The sequence below is a fragment of the Solea senegalensis genome, linkage group LG9 (genome assembly GCF_019176455.1).
Source record: "Solea senegalensis isolate Sse05_10M linkage group LG9, IFAPA_SoseM_1, whole genome shotgun sequence".
NCBI classification, from domain to species: domain Eukaryota; kingdom Metazoa; phylum Chordata; class Actinopteri; order Pleuronectiformes; family Soleidae; genus Solea; species Solea senegalensis.
In genome coordinates, this window is record NC_058029.1 from 8,315,157 (window position 1) to 8,334,559 (window position 19,403).

The 19,403-nt window shown below is 38.8% G+C and overlaps 2 protein-coding genes across 2 annotated transcripts in view; one reads left to right on the forward strand and one right to left on the reverse strand.

Moving 5' to 3' along the window:
• The first annotated feature begins 294 nt into the window (after positions 1–294).
• Positions 295–15,397, forward strand: fbxl4 (F-box and leucine-rich repeat protein 4). Its single transcript, XM_044034988.1, has 9 exons — positions 295–424; positions 2,295–2,930; positions 4,159–4,489; positions 6,119–6,363; positions 6,467–6,680; positions 8,063–8,134; positions 10,062–10,186; positions 10,370–10,557; positions 11,305–15,397. Exons 2-9 carry the CDS (start codon positions 2,434–2,436, stop codon positions 11,466–11,468), a joined length of 1,836 nt encoding a protein of 611 aa, XP_043890923.1. The 5' UTR covers positions 295–424; positions 2,295–2,433; the 3' UTR covers positions 11,469–15,397.
• LOC122774677 (endoprotease bli-like) overlaps positions 11,502–19,403 on the reverse strand; it is an 84,657-nt gene continuing 76,755 nt past the window's right edge. Inside the window, exon 15 of the mRNA XM_044034150.1 lies at positions 11,502–11,570. Coding sequence (XP_043890085.1) covers positions 11,502–11,570 — 69 coding nt within the window. The remainder of the gene's footprint in view (positions 11,571–19,403) is intronic.

Genomic DNA, 19,403 nt, shown 5'->3' on the forward strand with positions numbered 1-19,403 from the left:
AAATATAAAATATAATCTGGTTATATTCTACAGCATTGTGCACCGCTGACCGGATGTTGATCTTTTGTGTCACGGAAGTAAAGGAGCTTTCAATGTTACTACGTAACTTTCGGATTCCAGAGAAACCTATTTCAAATAACATATTTATGTGTCAAAATGTGTGATTCTGATCTTTTATTTTAACGCAAATATGGTGATAAGTAGGTGAAATCAAGGCTATTTATGTCGTAGTTGTTAATTTCTTGATTAATAAATATATGCTGATAACGTTTGATATTGTCCGATTGTCCCTGAATGCATCAAAGGGTAAACGGCAGGTATGACGTTTGGTTGTTGATAATATCCCGGTAACGGGAAGAACAAGAAGAACAAGAAGTATAGAGAGAATGCCCTTCATGGATCGATATACTAATCTGATGATACCGTGAGTTTAATACATTTTCACAGGCTTAACTTGTGTCTCGTCCTGCAACACTGCAGTGTTTTGTAAAGCTGTGTATAAAGACAGCTTAGCTTGTCATTAGGCTAGCTAGCCAGCTAACACACAGCAGCTACATAAACATCAACAGTACGAACTAGAGAGGATGACAGCAGCTCATGTCAGCATAATGTTCATTAACCAGTAGGTTTAATTAGCATATATATAATGTTTTATTTATATTCAAGCTGTGGTTTTCGAAAAGCAACAACTCGTGACAGATATGTTTACAGCTGGAACTTCATATGCAGCTAGCTAAGGTTTCAGGAAAATGCTACGTTAACGTTGACAAGGCTTTACAAACGAGTTACCTTAGAACCTTTCATTTTACAATAATTGTAATAATTCAAAAGAGTTATTACAATGTCTTCTAATAGTATATCAATAAGTGTCATGACACATATTCGATAATTAAAGCTTAGAATTTGCTGGCGAAAGTTGAAGTAACCACTTAATTGTACACGATAGGTACTTGGAGGAAAATAAGAAATACTGTTCCACTGTATATACCAGGGTTATGTGATTGGAAACTGTAGAAAATTTAAACAAATAAATTAAATAATAATTAGTGTCACTTTATCTCTTACTTTATCTTTATCCGATTTTGCTGTACCAGTGTGTGTGAGGAAGATGAGTATGTCGAGAGAGCAAATGATCTTTTAAGTAATAAATCTGCCTCTTGTGTAAAGTCTGTAGTTGACTTTTTCTCAGCCTATTTACACTACTGTATTTTATTTTAACTACTGCATATGGCGATAATGGTGTTACTTCAAGAGCTCAGTATTTTCTCTGGTGGTACTTGGTATAAAAAAGTTTAATAACCACTGTACTAGTGTAAAGGGCTGGGCGATACGACCAAAAACCTTATTATGATAAATTGTTATCAAATTTGACAATGATCATTTTAAAGATTCAATTGAAGTTTGAGATATGCTCAGATATGATCAGAGGCAAAACATTCACTAGGTGTTGTATCTCAAAGTTTGTGCAATGCTTAAACAGTCTGTGTATATGTATTAAACCTTTTTTATATATGTGTTGCCATTGAAGAAAATTATATTGCATTACACAGTATTTTGCTGTTGGTTATTGCCCAAACATACTGTCTCAAACACTTTGGTAGGTGTTTAGGTGTTGTCAGCCCAGGCACAGGTTTGACTGGTGTCCTGCAGGTCAGTCCTGTCAATAAAAGCAACTCTGTGTCCACATGACATCAGGTGTGTGTAACTAACTGGGAAGACCAGGCCTACTGGCAACCAGTCATTGAGGCCTGGAAGGAAGGAGTTTGCATACAAGAGCTACATGATGATTAAGATCTTTCTAGTTTGACCTGCTAATCATGTGTTGATGTCATCTTGCTGCCTGCTTATTGTAACCATACCTCAAGAGCAAGCAAAATCATTTAATCAAATGCAGAGTATGTTTCACTGTCAGGGTGGCTGTTGCAACTATAGTGGTGTCAAAATGTGTTATATTCTCAGTTATACTATACTATACTATGCGATACTATAGGAACATATATTTTATTTATATGCTTTACTGACTCACTCAATGAGCTTTTGTCTTCCATCTTAAAACTAAAAGATTACTTTTTGAGTGTAGCCTGAAAGCTGTTCTGTACTATAATTGCTCAAAGTACCTTTTATTATCCATGTGGATGTATTGTTTTATTATGGAAAACTATCATTTAGATTTGGCATACAGTTTATTTAACATGCATCAACTTTTTTGATCAGGAGTTGTACACTGCAATGTTTCATATGTGTTGTCTTGCTGCTCTAATGCTTGTCCATGTCTGTCTCTACCTAACTTTCAGGTTATGCATTCAGCCATGCCTCTAGCCTGTGCTTTGCACACCACCAGCCGTTGAACCAGTGTTCCTCCACTTGGTGGATGCACTTCCTCCTTCAAAGCCTCAGTTTCTCTCATTTCCCCCATCAGGCCCAGAGTTCCCTATGTTAACTATTTTGAGCATGTTTTATTATATTTGTCTGCGCCGACGCTCCAGGAGTGGGACTCGAGGCGAGGCTCTGACTAGTCGCCGTGCCGTGGAGTCTGGCCAGCGGGCGGTGGTTCCAGTCAGTGTGGAATTGGAGCAGTATGCAAAAGAGGTTCTGGACTTCAGCTCCCACTATGGTAGTGAGAACAGTATGTCCTACACCATGTGGAACCTGGCTGGAGTACCCAACGTCTACCCCAGCTCAGGTGACTTCACCCAGGCAGCTGTATTCAGAACTTATGGGAAATGGTGGCAACAATGTGCCAGTGCTCCACCACCTTTCCGGCGCACCCCTAAAGACTTCCACAGCCGGGATTATATTGAGCTGGGCTTCGAGGAGCCAGTCTATCCAACAGCAGTGGAGGTGCTTGAGACTTATTACCCAGGAGCCATTGTCCAGATATTGGCCTGCTCTCACAACCCCTTCTCCCAGAACCCACCCACTGATGTCAGGTAACAACAGCTATCTGTTGTGGAAAACCATCATAAATTAAAAATGTTTTGTTAATTAGTACTAACTTTTGGGTTTTCTTAATGACTTAGCTGGTTTTATAAACACTGTTACTTTGTTATGAAAGTTTTCTACAAATAATAATAATAATAATGTTGAGAAGAAATTTCATCTTGAAAGAAAATAGTGCAGTTTTTACCTTCATTAACATCTACTGAAATTGTGCTTTGCACTCACACACACTTCCAAAAATTACAAGTTATTGCATTGTCTTTAGTAAAGCAAAAATGTAAATTTAGCGTTAGCTTGTGACCTTGTGCTGTGTTATGGGTGAAATACTAGGAAGGTGTATGACGAGATGTTTCCAGTGTGATCGTGTCACTATCAAATTAAACTTGGTCTCAGTCTTATATGTTTTTCTCCTACATGACATAGTGATAGTCATAAATGCTGGTTGTTATGGTGGTTACTTATAAATACATTTTAGGCATACACTAACAAACACCACTTCCCGTGGTGATTCTAACATCTTCAGATACAAGTCTGCTATCAGTGGCCATGCACTTCAATCTTCAGACCGACACATGCAAGAAGAATCTTACAGTGTAGCTTATGAGCCCTTCAAACGTACTAAAACAATCAATAAATGAATTTGTATTATCACTGTAAATAAAAACATTGAATATAAAAATCTGTATATTTGTTCTCATGTAAATAACATTTGTATGTTTCCTCTAGGATGGAGCTAATCCACCTCTGCCTAGCAGTTGTTGTAAAGTTATATTGTAATTCAACATTACTTTTTATTTTTATTTATATAATGGTCACAAATGGTGACTCTTGGTATATAGAGCATACAAAAAAGTTTAGAAACTGAAACCCAGCAGCTAAAGGTGAACAAAATTAAACACAGTCCATGGAATGTTATCCTGATGGATTAGTAAAGGTGGCAGTTAAAAGTGTTGGAATGTTACTTTTGAATTATTAAACATTACTCTATATTTGATGAATGCAGTGTGCTGTACTACAAAGAGACCGATGTCCATAAATAAACAGTGTTATGGGCCAATTTTCTAAGTGGTTGGCACTTGATATCCTCAATGTCAAACTTGCTTTCACTCTCCCTTCACTCCATCTAAGAATTAGCCAAATTTTACACACACCAGTTAGCCAGTTCAATTAATTGTTTTGTAGCTTTACGGTTCATTTATTAATATTTCTCTTGTCCAGGTGGGAGGTGCTGTGGTCAGGGGAGCCCACAAAGGCGCTGACACCGCAGGCACGCCAGTTTTCCCCCAGCATCAAACTTATCAGCTTCCCTACCAACCTGCTACGTCTGGAGGTCAACAGCTCTTTACTGGACTACTACACTGAGCTGGATGCTGTTATTCTCCACGGGGTGAAATACCGGCCCTTGCCGGCCCTTTATAAGCTGCACGTCATTGACATTAATGATGTCAGTGACGGTGAGGAGGAGCTGTCTGATTTGGCTTTCAGGCAAGGCAGTGACGGCAAGCTCCAGAGGACAGAAAATGGCTACTTTGACAAGCTACCATATGAGGTAATAAGAGTCAGCGTTATGTGTGCACTGAATCACTCGGTGCTGGGAGGAAGAACCTATGCTTTTCAAGTTATTGTAAATCCTGACTGGGATATTGATACAGACAAAAATACCTGTGAACAAATTCTTATTTACTCAATATATCATTTTATATTAAGGTGTCTCTTTTTGTCAAGTATGATGTCCCATTCGACTACCGAAGTAATGTTTATCTCAAATAACTTGTTTCACTTTCTGAAAACAGTAACATGGTCCTCATAGACAAATTGTCATATGTCAGAACAGACCACATAAGAGATGTTTGTATCTATGCTCAAACTAAGGTTACTTTCATTTTCCACTGATCCAAGATTTCAAGCCTACTGAAATAAAAGAAACAGTTATTATAGTTAGGTATTTTAAGGACTTTTTTACACATACTAAATGTATTTTGGTCTGTTTGCAACGAATTGCGCCTGGGGCCCCCAGGGGCGCATCCTTGATAAATTGCTGTGGGAATATTACACAACTCCTTAAATAGACATTATGGGGTTATGTGTTTATAGTTCACATCTTCAGGCTTTACAATATATATATTGCATATTTAAAAAACCCAAAATACATTAGTAGTGATACTTGCAGAAGTCACATAATAGACTGCTTTTCTTTTATTTATGTTCATAAAAACTGGCTTTTTATTATTATTTTATTAACTGTCTTTTCCATTAACTAATGGTTAATTTGTCTGACTATGTAGACATGTGAGGTTTTCAGTGAAGACATTAAAAGCATCACTAAAACCCCTGCCAGTGGATTGTTGGAAAAATGTTTACTATTGAATGATCAAACATGAGTCAGTGAATCTTAATAAAATTGTGACATACAGATAAGATTTTATGAATCATTAGTGTAAATTGCAAACTGCAGATTAAGATCGTACCTCATATTAACTTCTATAATCAGTTGGAGTGGGCTGCTCAACACAATGTTCGCTGTGTACTCCACTAAACATTATTCCACACAAATACATGATCATCGTGGACCCGGACCTATTGTGACACTTGATCTCATATCCTCTCATGGTCACAGAGTCATTTTCATGCCATACAGACGCATCATGTCGTCTGAGGAGAGCTTCAAAACACCGGCAGTGCTCTTCATAGTCCCTCTCTTATCTTCCCTCCAAACCGCAGCCATTAACAGCGGTCTTCACAACCGTCGTGTGTTTGTGTCAGAAACACAATATAGCCATTATCTGTCAGCTGATATCTCCTGGAACATTGTGTATTGTTAATACACTGCAACACACATGTGTGCATTCTCAGTCTCTCTCTCTGTGAGGTGCACAAATAAAGTAAAAAACAAACTGGCTCACCTTGCCACTCATTTTATTATCAGTGCTTTGTGTTCCAGATAACTACCATTTATATCTGCCTGCCAGAGGGGGCACAATTAACATTCTCTACTTTACCCCGTATTGTTCTTTACTCTCCACAAGGTCCTACTACTCTTTAATGTTCTATGTTAATGCTTTGCTTTCTGCAGTCCTCTAGTGCCTCTTTCTTTTTGTTGACTTTCTCCCCCTCCCTCCCCAGTCTTACCCTTTCCTCTCGCCTCTCCTCTCTTAACCTCTCCTTCCTCTGTCCTCAGCTCATCCAGCTGATACTGAGCCACCTGACCCTGCCAGACCTCTGCCGTCTGGCCCAGAGCTGTAAGCTGCTGTACCAGCACTGCTGTGACCCACTGCAGTACACCCAGCTGAGTCTGCAGCCTTACTGGGCCCGGCTGAGTGACGCCTCCTTGGGACACCTGCAGAGCCGCTGCACCCTCCTCCAGAGGCTCAACCTGTCCTGGACTGGCAACCGCGGCGCTCTCTCCCTGACCGGCTTCAGCAGGTCAGACTGTCAGCAGTCCACAAGTGCTGAAGAAACTGGAAATGACCTTGTAAAACTACTATCACATTTAAATCCACTAATTTCTCTCCATCTCCATCCCCAGTTTCATGAAGGCCTGTGGTCACAACTTGGTCAGTCTTGAGTTGTCATGCTGCCATTTCTTGAATGAGGCCTGCCTGGACGTCATCTCGCAGACCTGTCCAGAGCTGCAAGAGCTCAACCTGTCGTCCTGCGACCGCCTGCACCCACCAGCTTTCACTCACATCTCTAAACTAACTAGCCTCCGTCGCCTTGTACTCTACAGGACTAAGATAGAGGTAGGCATCTGTCCTGTTCTATTCTAACAGAGCTATTCAGCTCACGTCTCCGTTAAAAGAATGCACAGGCAGATATGGGGATGCACAGTACATTTACTTAGTGAATTAGTAGTACTCTACAGCCTTGTATTTTACACAATGTTTTTTATTAAACACTGAACTACACTGCGCAGTATTTAAACGTGAATTTTTCTTGTGTTTTAAAGCTGTCGTGTGTAACGTTTAATATACACAAATTTCAGCTGTATTCAAACCATCGTCAACTGAGTTCACACAGTGTTTGTGAGCACATTGTGTGAACTGAACTGAAACAACACAGTGTTAATTAAGCCTATCAGATCCACACAGAGGGAGGTAGCTGAGGTGAATCTCCTTCTCGAGATGCAACTCATATAAACTGGTCAAGAAACCCCAGCCACTCGCTCCTACTCTCTACCAAATACCACGTGCCATGTTCATTTATCTATTTCTGTGCCAAACAATGAAGCACAATTTGTCGCTGGTCTTCTTTATTAATTTATTAAAAAATTGCCTTGTGTGTCCTTTTTCTAGAGAGGCTTGCGTAAGTCGATTGTGTTGCGATGGTGGAATGATAATCACCACATGCTGCTTATATGATGGTACATGTTTTGGGGAGGTTCCAGCTAATTCTGTTTTTGTGGTTTAAGTCAACTCTGAGCTCAGGAGGTCTGAAAGACACATACTACATGTATTCAGGTCCAAGCTTGTCGGTCGCGTAAAACCGCTGTCGCGTGTTTTGGTGTTCTACCTCAGCGTTTTTCCAGGGTTTGTCATCTTTCAGAGCAGCGTTGTGGGCAAGAGGCAGAGTAGAGTTTCTGCGGAGGAGCCAGGCAACATGTTGCAAGTTGTTTATACCCACACAGACAGACAGAGTGAGCTGTGTGTCTGTTTTAAGCCCTGACATCTCAGTTGTCACTACCCCATGACTGTTCTAATTAAATGGCCAGCTCGCTGCAGAGAGGTGTTTCTAAAGATGCCAGCAACAGACACACAAGAGGTTTTTCCTTTCATGTCTGACACTTTCTCCTGCCACTGAGGTTCATAAGTTGGCAGTTGTAGTGTTGAATTCCCATATCTCCATTGAGCTGCAGAGGGGTCTCTGTCATTGCATACTCAATTCCCTTTTATCCACAACATGTAAGTATTGGCTGAATGTGCTAGCCAGAAGACAAGAATTCACTTAGGAGGAACATTTAATGATTTTGATCTTCATTGCTTTGTTTTTTGTGATTACTAATATAAGACAATCCTTATTCCCACAGTGGGACATTTTAACTGTCAACCCTTAACATACAGTCAAAATGGATGATACTTTTCAAAAGTATAACTCACTTTGACTTTCTTTCTCCTTGTTTCTCCAGCAAACAGCAATTCTGAGTATCCTGACTTTCTGCATACAGCTGAGACACCTCAACTTGGGGAGCTGTTGTAGGGTGAGTCCATTTGGTCCTTTAGTTAAAGGCACAGTTTAACATTTATTAAATATATATACTGTATGTTCTCTGTGATGGAGCGTTAGATAAGAAGATGAATAGCACTGATGCCTGTCAAGGCCAAAGCCAGTGGCCCCTGGAAACAGGGTAAAGAGCTGCTTACATTTGGTTTTTGCACTGTAAAATATGAACATTAAAAACTGCCTGCTGCCATTTTTGGTAAAAAACATTACTTGTGTTTGCTTTTCAGGGGGATATCTGCTCAACCTTTTTTGGCTTTGAGCATGTAGTGCCTGTAAAAGAGCAAAGGAATGAGGCATATAATAATATTTAATTATGTTATTAATGTTGTAGTTTTATAGACATTAAATTAAAATACAGCATTTAATAGATTACTAAATTAATAGATTAGTCCTGTTGCAAATTATTAATGTATCATGGTGATACAAAAATGATCTACCAATCCCCGAATCATCGTTATTCTTAAAAAGAGAAGAACATTAATCTGAAACATATTGTTTACTGGCTCACTCATCCACTCTTTCATTGGGAGAATGACTCAGCAACTTAGCCACACACCATGTAATTAAATGAGTTTCCCTTCAAATGAATGCAGATTAGGATGTAGTAAATGAGAAGGGTTGAGAGGAAGTAACATTTTTTTCCTAAGACACAAAGTCCCATCATCAGTAATTGAAAGTAAATACATAATGACAGAAACTCCTTCAACCATAGTTGGTATAATATCCATCCACTGCCTACTTACAAATGTTGTGCATGCTGTTATTTTTGTAGGTGAGCTGCCTGCACTGCCTGTTTATCTGTAAAATTACATTTGCTTTCATCTTTGGATGAAAGAATGAAATATGGCCAACATTACCTGACACCAAAGAACAATAACAGTCCCGCAAACACAAATCAGTTCTTGAAAGACCATATCATTTTCTTTTTTTGATGTTGACAATGATGATGACGATGATGAGACATTCTCTGTTCTCTCTTGAGGAAGTGGGGTTATGTTCTTCATGCCATGCAGTGCATATAATCAGCTGTTTGTTATTGCTACATTTCAAAAGTTTGTTCAGAAAACACAAAGACAGAAGGTTAGGAAAACACTGACACACTCATGACTTCATTCCGTCTCACTGTTGTCTTATTCTTAGTCTTCTGTCGCGGTGTCTTCCAGGCACAAACACACTAGAATTCACACGATTAAACACACAGCATTCATAAATCATATCTCCTGACTCCTGATTATGATATAGCCATGATGCCCCGTTTCATATCAGAGCTGAATGTTTAAATCATTGCTCTCCTCTCAAAGGCTTTCATTTCATTGCAGTTTAGTGTGCGACCTTGATTTCATCAGAAATATTTTAATTGACTATATCTGAGGTCACCTCCTGATTTTCAATAAGCCAACCAGCCTATTTCTGTTAGGCTGTCAGCCAAAGATGCAGAGATGTTTTACAGTTTTGAATTATAGAATTGAGCAGAGGCTGGGCATAGAAGGATGTGGCAGTAATGTACTGTTTTCCCCTTTTAGTCCATGTTAAATCCCCCAAGACTTACTACTACAGTACTACGTTATCGGATGTTTTAATCGCTAACATTACGTTTCCCCTCAACGACAAATCACCAGACGTTAACTGGCTGCCTTATCTTTCCATATATTACAATTGTATAATACAGTCTTGATTTGCACTTTGGTGATTTCAAACGTGCTATCTACATGAAATGTATTCATTTATTTCTAGCAGTTGAAATGTTGTGATGATAACAAAATTTGTAATAAAATAAAATAATAAAGCAATAAATAAAGTCAAATTCCATTTTTTGTAGGTTTACAAAATGTACATTTCAGTACATACCTTGAGACACACGGTGCTCACAGTGGATTTTTGAAAGCTCACTGTCTCTCCTTCAGATTGAGGACTATGATGTCGTGGCTAGTATGCTGGCTGCTCGCTGTCGCTCACTCTGCTCACTGGACTTGTGGCGCTGCAGAAACCTGACAGACCGAGGCCTCACTGAGCTCGTCTCCGGCTGCAGGTTGGATGTTTTCTTTGATTTAGTTTACCATCCTTCTTAGCAGTGAGGTGCAGTGTACACTCCTAGTGTAGTGCAGAGATTACTAACAGGAACAACAGTCAAATGTTGCAGACCATAGAGCCAAAGGAGATCATCTTTGATTCCACTGATTGTTCCACACTTGTTTGTTCTGTGGCCGTTCAGAATGTTGGAGGAGTTGGACCTGGGCTGGTGCCCGACACTCCAGAGCAGCACCGGGTGTTTCCAGCACCTTGCTCGCAGCCTGCCACGCCTGCGCAAACTCTTCCTCACTGCTAACCGCACTGTCTGCGACTCTGACATAGAGGAGTTGGCTGCCAACTGCCCATCACTGCAGCATTTGGACATTCTGGGTGAGTTCTGTCCTCATACAATAGTATGTATGGAAATTCGTCGACTGATGTTTGTTCTTCATTAATTATTTGTTATTTATGCTCTTGGTTGCTTTGTTTAAATATAGCTGTTAGTGTGTTTTTTTCCCTGTAACTTCACATTTATCATAGCATCTCTTATGTAGGTCAGATTTCATTTTTAACTTTGAACAAGCAGCAATTTCTGAAGTCACAATCAAAGACCCACGGATACATAAACATGATCACAAGTATAATGGCATCACCTTGTTGTTTACACCTGGCCACTGTCACATCAATGAATTTGGAACCACATCAAAGAATGTCCCTGATAAACACACCATTTCTAAGACACTCCTCAGCTAACTGTAAAACTCTTAATATGCATATAAATAAAATATTGCACAGCAAGCGAAGTTGCCACTGCAGTAACTCCTGTGCTGTAACACTATAGTTTTAGTTGCGTAGGTTGATGAGTGTGACAGCACAGTAGAATCATGATGAAGGGCGGCACAATAACTCAATAATAATAATATATCTTGTAATTTTCTTCAATATCAATATAACAAATGAGGGTCAGTATATGTCAGTGTAATGTTGTCTCTGTCTCTGACATTTGTCATGATAATTATCGAAATCAGCTGATTTGAAATGTTTGTATGTAACACAATATGCTGCAATATGCCACATGTCAATCACATGAGGCACGTGATAAACATGAAACATGCTTTGGTTTGAATTTACCGACAGGTACGCGGTTGGTGAATGCTGTGTCGCTGAAGAAGCTCCTCCAGTCGTGCCCTTCACTTCTCCTCTTGGACGTCTCCTTCTGCTCTCAAGTAGACATGCGGGTGGTCCAAGAGCTTGGTAGCCTCTTCCCCAATGTTGCAATCAAGAAGAGTTTCACTCAGTGACCCCGGCGCTGTCCAGAGGAAGTAAGGAGGTGCTCACCAGCAAACACTGCCCCAGAGTGAATCAGAGTCAGGTGTGATCCGAGAGGGGTTTGGAAAACCTACCTGCACAAAGACATTTTGGTGATCAGTAAACAAAGCAATTGGACTAAAAGCTCGGATGAACAGGCTGGATGTAACAAACACAGATCGTAGTTAAAAAATTTAAGAGGTTGACAGATTTTGTTTTGTTTTGGGTGTTTTTCCAACACTTGAAATGAGGGTCACTGCAGTAAAGATGCTGAAACTTCTTAGACGGAATACAAACCATCACTAATACATTGCCAAGAAACACAACTGTAAAAATGGCCTTCTTACTGGATGCAAGAAACACAATTCAACAGTGAACCATACCTGTGTTGTTAAAGTAGGAAAAGAACTGGTAAATCAGGGCCTGTCAGAATGTGCCGCAAACACGAGGGTCATTCCGACGCCATGACACACTTTTGTTATTATTATTACCAAATTCATACTTTGCTGTTGTGTTGAGAGAATTTAAGGTGAAACCTAAGAATGAACAGAGCCTTATTTCACACACTGTACTGTTTTGGAGTGTGCCAACCCCTAACATTAATGCAAGTATTCACTCATTATATTTGTGACTGCTGACTCACACAAAGAAATGAAAAAAAAACAACAACAACAACACAGCATCAATTGTCCCTGAACCTGAGATACACTAACAACATGTTTTGTTTTTTTCTAGAAACATGTTAGAACCTGTGAAAAACCAAACAAGAACAACATTTCGGTATATTTAGACATCATTAGTATGTAAAAGCTGAGGTGAAAAGAGAAACACCTCAGGCATCGAATCAACAGCGAATAGACTGAGACATTTTAAACAGAAGCAGTGAGAAGTAACAGACTTAAAACCAGAGAAAAGCAGCTAATCCGCTCTTTGAAGAAGCAGCAAGTGTTTAATGTCTTGCTTTGCTTTTGTAAAAATGACTGAAACATTAAGTGAATCGTTAAAAGAATCCCCTGTCCAAGTTAAGTAATCCGTTGTCTCATCTGTCAAAGAGACAGGTCTGATGCCACATATTTAAAATGATGCGATGGTTTTCAGACTTAACATTTAAGTGGACATTTTTCATCAGTCTGTTTTAAAGTACGGCCACCAAAGGTGCTCGTCTTTGCCACTGACAGACAGGCTTAGATTGTTTTTGTACATAGTGTATGATAACATTATCAACAGATTTCTCCCCACTGTAACCTTTGTGCTCAAGAGTCTGATCATTTTTATTTAGCCAGAAACAAGCATTTATAAACTAGTGGTCCTTTTTGAATCCAATAGAGTGCCCTGACAAAAACAATAGAACACCAATTTACTCAGGACACCTGTGACCATTATGGGACCATCATGGGGCACAGGAGTTGTTAATCCTTTAAGGTGCAGGGGGCAAACATTGGAAGCATCAGTGCCTCATTCAACCTTTTCAACATTTAAAGAAACTGAACTGTCCCTTTTAAGAATGCCCCTTTGAAATTTGGCACACGTGTCCACTCAGACTCAAGTGACTAAGGCGTAGTTAAGATCTGCAAAGGAGGCAGTAATGTAACACTATGGTTGACAACTGCCATAAAACACCAGAGAAGCAGATTAGAGGATAACATTTTTAAATTTGGTGGCCGAAGGTCATTCCATTTAAGTTAACAGGAGTGAATCAAAAAATAAAGGATCAGACTATGAGCCTGTCAGTTGGAAAAATCAGCACTTTAAATGGTTGTGCTTTGACAGAGACAAATGCAATAAGCACTCGGAGTACATAAAATCCATTTCATGGTTACTGGTTACAAGGTTCTATCTCAATATTTGAAGGATTCCCAACATTTGTAGCCCTATTAATCATTTAGACCCCAACAGACGAGTCAGGTTTAAACATATTATTGTAACTGAACTGGAAACTTTTGTTTGTTTTTTCACCAGCTGTAATTCACCCCAGGTTTATTTCCGTTCAAGTCGACCCTTTGTTGAAAATGGTGTAATTCATGATTAAGTTCTTGATTGTGTGATACAGATACTTCATCTGAAGCGAGTAAAGCAAAAAATTCAGGTCAGGTTGTTGCACCAGCCTTTTCAGTAGTATTAGTAATCAGTTTGGTTGATTGTTGTGTATGCTTATTTAATTTTAAGGTGTGGAGACAAGGGTTTTGTCCACAAAGCTAAATGATGAATGTTACTGGTTCCAAAAATGCTTTTTCACTTTCTGCTGACTGTAACTGTTGTTTGACTACAGACACTTACTTTTGTGCTGGAGGGAGAGGAGAAGTGTGAGTGAAGCTGAGCACAGTATGATAAAATGACACAGTGTAAATATACTCTGTGTTCTCAGTATTTGTCCTGGATCTCAGGGGTTATAATCATCTGGATTACATTTTTTTAAGACTTATATTTTATTCCAGGAACCAGCACAGCACACCTTATCTAAAGACAGTCACACCACACAGTCAGCTTTGAGTTGTTGCTCTTGACCAACAAACAAAAATGATCATTTAGCACTGAAGTGACTGGAGAAATTGAAGCTCAGTAATTTTGTTTCTGAAAATAAATGTATGTTCCTAACTGTTTAATTTCTGTAATGTTATAAAGCCGCAGTTGCAATGTGGCACGAGTGCTTGAACAGCTTTTTTTCTTTTCTTTTCTTTTGTTTTTGAGAAGAAACTTGAAGTTTTCTTTCAAGCACATACTTCTAGTTTATATTTGTGCCTTATACTCCAGTTTGAATGTGGCGTGATGTCCGTGTGGTATAGATTGTAGTGAAGTCATCTGCTGTTACTCTCTTCAACCAAAGTAATACACCGAAAACCTGGTCCCACGACTGTGTGTAACCAGTTTATATGCCATAAATGTTGTATATCAGCCATGTTAATTAATATGCAAAATGTCATGTATTTATATTGACCGATGTGTTACAAAAAAATGCTATTTAAATTCTTTATTGTTTTACAAACTGTTATTTTGTTTGAATTACCCAGAGTCAAATGAGAGGAACGGATTTTCATGGAGAAAAATGAATTTCATATATTTGCATTCAGCAGCTCTTGTTTGGTTTGTAGCCTAATTTAGTCCAAATAATGCTACAGATTCAGCCTCAGTTGATTACTCCCCGGGGGCTTGCTAGTGCCACAGTGAAGAAAAAAAGTTGAATTAATGTTTAAGAATTAAAAATTTATCCAAACAAGTTTACTGCAGTGGCAGGCAGGATTGTTACAGAAATAGTTGATTCTTGCGTTTTATTTCCAGGTTAAGATTTTGTGATTACAGCTCACTGTCTGAAACACTATTTGGAAAAAAAATTAGAAGAAAATTTGAATTATTTTGGTTTAGTTAGTTTTGTTGTTGGAGTCTTGAGAGAATGACTTACATGACCCTCTGAAATTGAACAGATATGATTCTTCAAAACCCTCTTAAATGCTCGACTTGTATGCAATGTTGAAATTATTATTTAAATCATTGGTTTTTAACGGAACATTTGTGCTAAAACTTTAACTTTAGTTTGTGCATCCATGATATTAGGCTACTACTGTGAGTGGAAGGCTAAACATTATTTTTAGCAAAGCTGGACGACTTAAAATGACAACATTATGTTTTCCTGGCCCACACAAGATTAGGCAGTAATTTCCAGTATATTTTAAGATAATTACTTTAGTGTTGTATTTGTTTGCCACCTTGTTTTACTGGGATGACCCTGCTTTTGTCATGAATGTTTGATTTCTCCCTGTCTGGATGTGCGGTCAGGCCTTTTGAGCCACTGGTTGGACATGCAGTGATGCCTCCCCTTGCTGGACTATGACAGCCACTGTTGTGTGAAAAGGTTGTGCCTCTGTCGCGTTGACACTGGTGCTTCATTCTCACCAGATTTTAAATAAACTGAAGGCTGATGACTGTAGCTTTGTGGCTGCTTTAATTCTCATATTTCTACTCAATTCCTGTTAAAAACACAATTTCTACAAACCTACCAAGACAGAACAAGATAAATACTGAAGTTCATGTTCGTAGATGTGTTCAGGGTCGGTCTCTTTTCTCACGTATGAAGTTTTGAGCTGAACGTACGGTGCTACAATTAACGTGCTGAGACGAGTTGTTTCATTTACGAGTCGTGAAATTTGGTGATACTTCATTTTGGCACCACTTTTAAATGTTTCCCTTATCAGAACATTGTATCAATTGTTTTGCTAGTTCTGCTACATCTACACATTAAAGTCTAGCATCATATTTGTGTGCCTAATGATTTACACATTACTATAGCCTTAGGGCCATTAGGTGTTTTACCTGTTCTGTTTTTTTTTTTTTTATTAAAGCTAGTATCACAGGATGTCTTCTTCAGTAAACATGTGTTCACTGTGACCAGTGTGGAAAGTACGCTCATCTACTGAATCCACAACATCAAGTGCAAGCCTTTAGTCAGGATGAGTGACTGAATAAATGTGGTGGAATGATCCTTTATGTCCTTAACCCTGTGCTTTTTTACAGTTTATTAATACTACCGGGAGAAGTGACATTAGTTTGTCTTCTTAACGGCCTTTTAATGAATTGTTTATGCCTGATTTAATGATGTATATTGTGGCCCTGTAATGTGCCCTAATGACGGAGAACGAGGCAGCCTCAGCTGAAGTATTAATTTGGTCTGCCTCCCCAGTGATTATTCCTCAGCCACCAACACCAGCACTGCTGCCGAGTGCCTGGGTACGGATGCAACCGTGATTCATGGAGGCTTTCCGCTCTGCGCTGCGACTTGATTTCTTGTTGTCACGCTTCTGTATGAGGCTGATATATTCAGCGGGGATCCACAGCAATTAGTTGTGCTTTTTATTTGTCTTTCAGGAGATCACAGGCGCATGCTTGTGAATCCAACATTAAATACATAGTGTGTGCTTTTAAATATAAACAAATGTCCGTTACATTTAAAAACCATTGGCAAATGAGATAATGCAATACTTATTAAGCTTATCAGCTTAATCAATTAATCAATCAGCCAAATCTTCTGTGACATTTTAATTATTTGTTTAATGCTGCTGATATTTGGGTGGACCTTTTTTTTAAACTAACACTTCTTGAGGCAGAATTTTGCAATGCAATATTATGTGTTCTCTCTTGTGACCACTCTCTTTTTAACCACTGCTGAAAACCAAATGTACCCATTGAGGCTCAATAAAGGTCTGAACTGAACTAAGTCTAACTAAGACAGGCATTTGGACAACGGACTAAGCGAATACATGCTGGAGTAATCAGACTATGAATCGCATTATCCAGGTATGTTAGTCTGACTAAGACTAGCTCGATTTTAGTCGGACTGACGTGTTTACGTGACATTAGAAAAAAAAAAGTCTTAGCCCGACTAAAATCAGACTTTTAACATGTAAACAGTGATTGTCACGACTGATGGAGGAAAGGCAGAAGCCCAGACAGCAGCACACTTTAGATTAAGGAATTAACCCTGGTTCTCTGAAACACGATTGCGGTATTTCACTGGAGTCAGATGTACCAAAAAGAAGGACGGAGAAGCAGAAGGTTGGAATGAGGACGTAGAGTCATCCTGGTTGTGTCCTGGTGACAGAAATTCTAAACCAGGGAAGGGTGAGGGTTCTGGCACAGAGTCGCCACATGTTTTCTTTCTTTATCTGTCTTATCTTCAGACCACCAGAGTGACTCATGGACATACCTTGACAAACGTGGCAGCACCTCTCCTGTGCAGTAATAGTCTCCTCTGCAGTGAGCACTGTGGTCTGCCTCCTCCTGTGAGTCGTCCTCTGGCTGGGACTCGACAGGCCTCACACCTGCCTCGGGGAGGCCTCGCTTTGATACCCATCATTATGTGGCTTGGTTTTCCTTCTTTAGTTTCTTCGACTCAAATAATGAAGACGTCCTTGTCAGTGCCCGCGCTGCTGTGTCTACAGCTTGTTATTTTCCCTCTGTTTTCAAGGACACGGAGAATGTCAGCACCGAGTTTGTTAAATCCATCTAAATACTATAATCCATATGTAGCTTTTTTTAGGCGGCAGGGATGTTTCTTTCGCCATATCCAAATCCAAGGGGATAAATGTTTTCATTTTGTACACAGTGTTGCTGTGATTACTGTCAACAAGTGAGACAACTTCATGACTTTGATTTGATGCTGGCGGCAGACGAAGCACTTGTGTTTCTCTAAATTAAGACCAGATGTCTTTATAAAACACATTGTTTCTTGTTTTCCTCTTTGACATTTAAACTCCTGATGGCAAGAACATGGTCTACTATCAGACATGTTCAAAGAAAACATTCAAAAGTCCACAATGCGGTGGCGATTTGGCTCAATTCCACTGATTTGTTTCAGTAGATTTTTGTTTTTATTGATACACGAATAGTGTAAAAAACATTTTATTCCTAGAAAGAAAAAAATATATATATATTAGATTTTTAAATGGCTGCTCTAATAATTTGTGTTATATGCAGTAATTAAAACAAAAGGAACAAACGCAAATTATTTTCAACCTGGCTTTAACCAGTATCTATGTTTCAGTTTTTCAACTTTGCACATATTTATATCTAGTAATGATTAGTATGAGTTATTAATAATGATTGCCTATTGAAATTCACTTCTAAAATAGAATTTACTTCTGAAAGGATCACATTTTTGGTGAAAACAGATGAAAATTGGCACGTAAATCAGGCGAAACGGAAAAGTGGTGCAAAATGGCTCAGTGGCGCCCCCAAAGGTAAAACCTGGTAAGACAAAGCAGAAACTAGTGTGATGAAGCAACTTTTATGATTCTATTCTCAGTGCAAACAGTCAGTACAAGAGCTGCCACCATGGTCCAAACAACCTTATGGTTGTGAACAAAGTCACCATGCTATAAATTCCTTGTACATTTGTGACTTTACATCTCCTTTCACTTTAAATGTTAAACTTTAAAATGTTTTGTTTTTATAAGAATTTAACCTATCAGACATAAGAACATCACAATTCTTTGTGTTTTCTTAGAGCTTTTGACTACACTGAATCTTGAACTAGAATATATCAAAGCAAGATTCTTAAGTGCGAAACAAAACTTTCCTGGTGTTTTTCAGTTCTGTTTTTTGGGCTGAAGTTTTAAAATTGTGTGAAATTTACTTCATCGTAAGATCGTCTTTTGATGGACTGAGCTATTTGTCCTGATGCGCTTACTCTGAATTTCTTGGTGCACTTAAGTTTCTCATCTTAGTCAGAGTTTCTAAAATGATTTGAGTCTTTCAAAAATTAAACCCACTATGTCAAGAATCACTTTAACCCACTGAGCTACCTGCTGAGACATATTTGCAACGTTTCATAGAGATTTAGACTAGATTTTAAGATCCACAACTCAGTATCTAAAATACAGAGTACATTTTATGCTCAATGCATTTTAAGCTTGATAAAAATCATTCATTTTAAGCTGTGAGCGCCTGCACAATGTTTGCTTGCTTGCAGCTTAAATTATTATAACTTTTTTTTGTCATTTTGCTGTAAAATGAAGCAAAATCTTCTCATGGGACTGATGAGGTGGTTTGTTTTGACTTAGTTATAGGAGCCTTGAAAGGTGAAGGTGGTGTATTTATTTTATATCTCACAATGAGAACATAAGGTTGACTTATGCCTGACTCAGATTATTTAAAGGCACTTAAGAGATGAGCGTGTCAATCTGAATGATTGAAAATAGCATCACCTGCAGATAGATAGTGACTGTTGACAAATGAAAACTTTGTTTTGATCAGAACAGAGTGAGACTTTGAGCGTCCTGGGATTACAGATATTTTCTATTTTAATCCTTTTTTCTTATATAAGCTGTGGACCAGATGCCACAAATGTCTGTGTTAATAAAGTTTTGAAGATTATGTTGAATTTTATCCATGGTGTTGTACGTGTGACATAACAGACTCAAATGACTGTGTTTTTTTCC